Genomic DNA, 6,149 nt, shown 5'->3' with positions numbered 1-6,149 from the left:
ATTCTTTGTAAGTGTAACCTTCTTTGTTCTAGGTAGAACGATAAAAGTATCTTGACATCTATATGTGAAAAAAAATTCTAAGGATGCTTTTTAGAGATGAAAATGCAATATTATACGTCTTTAAGAGTCGGTAAAATGCACAATTAAGACTTCGTTTGTTTGGATTTTTCTGGAAAATATTTTACTTATTTTTTGGTGTTTAGTTATGCAAAAGATAGGAAAATATTTTATATGATTGAAAATGTTTTTCGCTTGAAAAGGTGGTTATAAGTCATTTTCCGAACTTGGCTTCGTTGCTCGACTAATAATTATGTTACTTTACTGAGCTCTCCCACAGCCCCAATCTCATGCACCTATAACCTAACCCTGAGCTTTCTCATCAAATATGACAAAATTTTGTATATAATACATAAATACATACATCATTTTTCAACTATTAATTAACCAACTATCAACCAAACACTAAAAAATAAAAATGAAATTTTTGGTTTTTGCAAAACCATTTTACATGGAAATATTTTTTGCATCGGAAAACATTTTATTTTAAAACAAACAGAGGCCAAATGAGGGGGGAAAAAAGCGTGTATCATTAAGTTTTATAGGTGTTGCTAATGATTTTAGAATTAAAAGTCACGACCGCTACACCCAGTTCTCGCTACGTAATGTTACCGCCACCGCGACACTAAAACCGGTACCGCTACGTCTCTGGATACCACTATTTAAAACTATCACCCGAGGAGCACTGAATAATTACTCCATAACATGCCGTCCGAATCCGACTAGTATATATAGCCCCATACCAGAACAAGCCAACCCAAGCCAAGATCGTTTAGCAGAAGAACCACCCCCCAGTTCTGGCCAAATTTCTTATCAGCTATATATACCTTTATATAGCTAGGGATCGATAATAATGGCGAAGATTGCCTTGGGAACGGGCCGGGAAGCCTTTCAGGCGGACTGCATCAGAGCCCTCATTGTTGAGTTCATATGTACTTTCCTCTTTGTCTTCGCCGGTGTTGGTGCCGCCATGGGTTCCGGTATTACTTTTTTTTCTTCTTCTTCTTCAAATGCCTCTCACCGCCTTCTTCGGTGGTCGCGTGCGATGCACGGATAAGGGATCAATAAAATCATTTCTCAAGAATGTCTGGTTTTTTTTCTTGCAACAAGCTTGATTTTAAAATATGTGGGTTTTTTGTTAAAATCTTTTTGAGTGACTTTTTAAGAGTAAAGATTCAGTATTTGTAAAGAAAAAGATAACAAATAAAGAAATAATTTACTTATCAAAAAAAATAAAGAAATAATTGGGTGGTAAAAATTACAAATAAAGATTTTTAGATATGTGAGAAAAGTTGTAAGAAATCTGATTAAAAGTGAAGGTTGGAGGAAGAGAAATAGGTATGTGGTCGGATTGAAGTAGGGGTGATGTGGATTTTGTTTTACTTTTTATTTAGAATTTAAAAAAAGAAAGTATAATATGAATTACACGTGCTTACTGCTTAGGGTAGAGCATAGATGGATATATATATGTATGCAACATATAGTTTTGCATACAAACATAATTTGTGGGTTTTTTTTTCAACGGCGAAAAAATGTGTTTTATTAATAATGGGAAGGAAGAACAACATAATTTGTGATTTATTAGAGCAGTATTTACATATATCTGTCATTGAATTATTTTAGGAAAATAATATTGGCATTTTAAAAATTGATGCAAGCATTCCAAAATTAGTGTAACTCCAAAGCCACTTTACATATAATTTCTATGGTCAAAATCCTTTGTCCTTTAGCACGGCCTGATGAAAGTAGTAGAGCGTGCATGGACTGATCCAACACAAAATAATAATATCTAAGATATTTCAAACTTGAAACTTAAATTAAGAAAAGAAAACTTTTAAGATTCAAGTCTTGACTAATAGTCTAATCCCTCTTCGGGAATAGAAAGTTGTTGTTCAAATAACATAACTGCAAACCGATTATCATAGTCGTGTCAGATGTGTACATAAAAGTTTTTTTTGTATACATTGGTAACCTTTGGGCCGTGGAATATTTGCTCTAAACTTGATTTGCGTTTTCTGGGGGAACAGATAAGCTAGGTGGAGATTCTCTGGTGAGCCTATTCTTCATTGCAATGGCACATGCACTGGTGGTGGCTGTGATGATATCGGCCGGATTCCGTGTCTCCGGCGGCCATCTCAACCCGGCGGTGACGATCGGCCTCTGCGTCGGCGGTCACATCACCCTGTTTAGATCCTTTCTCTACTGGATTGACCAGTGCTTAGCCTCAGTAGCTGCTTGTGCTCTTCTCTATTATCTTACTGGCGGATTGGTAAGTCAAATTAGGTTGAGTTTAGATTGTCTTTCACTTATTTCTTTAATTGAATAACTTTTTTAGGTGCTTTTTTTTTTATTATTCCTTAATCAAAATCTATGTTATTGATCATCAACATTTAACGCTACAGTACTATACTAGCAAATTACGTGTTGGAACGCACGCTTCGTTATATGGTACACTATATGCTCCAAAACGGATAGTTTTAGCAACACAAAATGTGTGCTACACATAAACGAGTGAGCTAGCTTGGAATTTTTAACAATATAAATAATTAGGAACTTTTTGTCATAAAATACTTCTAAAAACATTCTTCTTTTCAGATTCACAGATTCATCTCGATAATAGAAATTATAAGAGTTACCATCAAAACGATTTTCTTAATCTACAATGAATGAAATTGATGCAAAACTAACAATAGATCAGAAAAATAAACAAAAAAAAATATAATCACTTTAACTGGGAGTTGGTCCCTGTTTGTCTTTGGAAGCTTCTCAATTAATATACTAGTACACTTCCAAACATTATTAAGCTCTACCCAACAAGAATGATGTAATTAAATATGATACTACGTACCAGTTTGTAATGCTTTTTGTGGGGATGCTTTTTTTGTGGGCCCGATTAACTTTTTCCATAGGAAACTTATTCACGACTCTATCGTGAACAAGTTATTCACGGCTCCGCGCAATTTCAGTCGTCCGCAATCAATGGTTTGGATTTTAACAAAACGTACTATTCACTAGAATGATTAAACTATTCTCGCGAATAATTTTTTTAAAATCTAAATCATCCAAAATAGTTTTGGACGAGTGCGATTGAGCACCATAAACTTTGTTTACGGGTTGCCCGGTAAAGAAGTTTTTCTCTTTCCATAGTTGCTAAAGTTAATTGTCTTCAACTGTGTGCGCGCGCGCATGTGCCCGCATGTTGTCCACAATTAAATAGGTGTGTGTGTGTGTGTGTGTGTATATATATATTTGTGAAATCTGGGATGTTGTAGGGTACTCTTGTGTAGTGCACCTTGTAGAGTAAATTTTGATTGTCCATCTCAATAGTTAATGGTTCAGATATATTAATTTTTACCGGTAAGAGTTAGCTTTGACTGCTAAGAGTGTTTCGACAAATCTAGAAAATTGATTGTCGAGATGGACGGTCCGGATATGCCTACAAGGTGCGTCACAGCCGGCCCCGAGGTAAGCCCCAAGAGACCTCGGGCTTGGGCAACCCCCGGGCAACGGAAAAAAATGTAAACCAAATGTAACATTGATTTTATTTATTTTTACTTGTGTCTTTTTATTTTTTATGACTTAGTCTTCATAGTAAGTGGACAATCAAATTTGGGGTTGAGCTGGGCAACTCAAATATCAGGATCGACATTGGGATGCGTACTTCGAGGAGCACCCTACAACATATACTTGTACAACATCACCTCATATAATATTGCTCTAGATGGATACATATTAGGTTGGATAATTTTTCAAAATACGGAGTACTATTATGTCTTGTCTCGCATAGAATATATCTTCAGATAAAGTACCCATTCCTCCTTTTTTGAACTCTTATTTTTTTTTTTTTTTGAAAGGCCTTTTTTTAGCATACATAAACCCATTCTACACACTTAAATAAACACATTTTATAGTTCTACTTCTATACCTAATTCCTTAACAACTCATATTTTTTGACGGGACTAGTAATAAAGAGATATTTAGTTCTGTAGGATATATCTAAGAATTTTGAGAATTCAGAATCTCATAATCAGCACTCATAATCCACAATGATGAGATGAGTAATATTATACTGTTCATTATATATGTTACATATTTATTTCATACTTTTTAAGATTATTTATCAGATGATTGTTTAATGCGTATAACACGTTTAACCAAACACCAAATATGTGATCTTGTAAATATACAGGCCAATTCGACCCTGAATTAATATTAACCGCCGTTTAGACTAGGCGAGATAAGCCATCCGAACATTGTAAGTCTCACATTACTTATCCGATGAGACATTCTCAGTTACCAGCTTCGCCATATAAATGCAAGGTTACTTTATCTTTTATCTCAGCCCAAGAAAGTTTATTTCTGTTTTTTTTTTTTTTGGTATACGATATTGACAAACGGAATCTAAAAATAATAAATAATAAATTATGATTAAAAGCATAAAATTTGTTAGCGATGAAAAAAAGTTCAAAGTGACAATTTTAGTACCATCTTTTTGTTTCTCTTATTTGAACTTTTTTAACTTCTGTCCATCTTCGTATACTTTTTGGATTCCTCTTCACCAAGGAAAATTAATTCCAAAAATTCTAACGGAAAGTTAAACAAATTAAGTTCACCGAACACCAATTATAATCAACTGCCCTCCAATAGGGACGGTGGGATTGGTCTCCCGGAATTAGTCAAAGTGTGCGTGAGATGGGACGAACACCTGACCATCAAAATAAAAGTAATTAGTAATTTAATCTAAACTCACTATCAGTTATGGCTTTTTTGATTAATTGTTTTTTGGTGCAGACAACTCCGGTGCATACACTTTCTAGTGGAGTGGGTTACTTACAGGGGGTGATAATGGAGATAGTTTTGACATTCTCATTACTATTCACAGTCTATGCCACAATCGTGGACCCCAAGAGGGGATTCATTGGCGGGCTGGGCCCACTTCTAACTGGGCTTGTAGTTGGGGCCAACATAATGGCCGGCGGGGCTTTCTCGGGCGCTTCGATGAACCCGGCAAGGTCGTTTGGGCCGGCCTTGGTGAGTGGAGACTGGACTGATCACTGGGTCTACTGGGTCGGACCGCTCATCGGCGGTGCGCTTGCTGGATTTGTGTTTGAGAATTTCTTCATTGAAAGATCTCATGTTCCCCTTCCAACAGAAGAAGACACTTTCTAGTTTTGTGCCTGGCCTGACTGCACTTTCATGTGTTTGGTTTCAAAAATTATGTCATATTTTGGGCTGCTGCATTTGATGTATGTATGCTAGCTACTTGTATGTTTGCTTGTGATGGTTAGTAAATTGGTGTTTGTTGTAGTACTTTTCTTGACCCCATCTGACCAAAATTTGAATTTTGTATTTGAAGGGCGAAAAAAGTTTTATTAATCTTTGAAAGAGTACAAAGACTAAATGGAGCAAGGAAAAAGACAATAAGTACCTATCTGAGATCCAAACCCTTAATTGACAAGATAACAACCAAGGAGAAAACCCTAAGGGCCAAAGCCGAGCACCAAAAATGCCTCAAAGCCTAGATGAAACCATAAGAAGCAAATGAGACACAGCTCAAACACCAGAAAAATGCCTAAAAGCCCAAATACAAGGGAATTAGCCCAACAATGAAGCCCAAATACACCCAAACCCTAAACGCCTGACGCCAAACTAGAAATTGAAACACCAAGCCACCGCTGCCGCGAAACAGGACCGCCATGAGCCTGCCGTACGTTGTTGGTCCCAAAAACGAAATTTTTTTTTAGTATTACTCTTGAGTTTGGTATACTTTAGAGTTTAGATGTTTGATTAATCAATTGGGAACATCACCTCACCAATTCCCGAAAGGGAACGGGGGAAGCTGTTGTGCAGCTTCGTGCTGCACAGTATGCTGTGCACCCGTCGGCGACGCCTTGCCGGTATTGGTCCGGAGATCGGAGACGTTCACCGCGTAGAGCTTGTCGAGTTCTACACGTGCGCCAAAAATCAGCTCGATCAAATATCGTTAAGTGCCTCATCCGAACACATATAACTTGAAAAAAATGGATCCAGTGTTTTGTATTATTTTTTTTCAAGTTATATGCGTTCGGATGAGGCACTTAACGATATTTGAT

The 6,149-nt window shown here is 36.6% G+C and overlaps 1 protein-coding gene across 1 annotated transcript; it reads left to right on the top strand.

Moving 5' to 3' along the window:
- The first annotated feature begins 718 nt into the window (after positions 1 to 718).
- LOC131316947 (aquaporin TIP4-1) lies at positions 719 to 5,367 on the top strand. The gene is made up of 3 exons (XM_058346520.1): positions 719 to 1,037; positions 2,085 to 2,326; positions 4,849 to 5,367. Exons 1-3 carry the CDS (start codon positions 911 to 913, stop codon positions 5,224 to 5,226), a joined length of 747 nt encoding a protein of 248 aa, XP_058202503.1. The 5' UTR covers positions 719 to 910; the 3' UTR covers positions 5,227 to 5,367.
- The last annotated feature ends 782 nt before the right edge of the window (positions 5,368 to 6,149 follow it).

The sequence above is a fragment of the Rhododendron vialii genome, chromosome 2a, assembly GCF_030253575.1.
Source record: "Rhododendron vialii isolate Sample 1 chromosome 2a, ASM3025357v1".
Taxonomy (NCBI): Eukaryota; Viridiplantae; Streptophyta; class Magnoliopsida; order Ericales; family Ericaceae; genus Rhododendron; species Rhododendron vialii.
The sequence above is the reverse complement of the archived record's forward strand: the minus strand, read 5'-3'. Positions and strand labels throughout refer to the sequence as shown.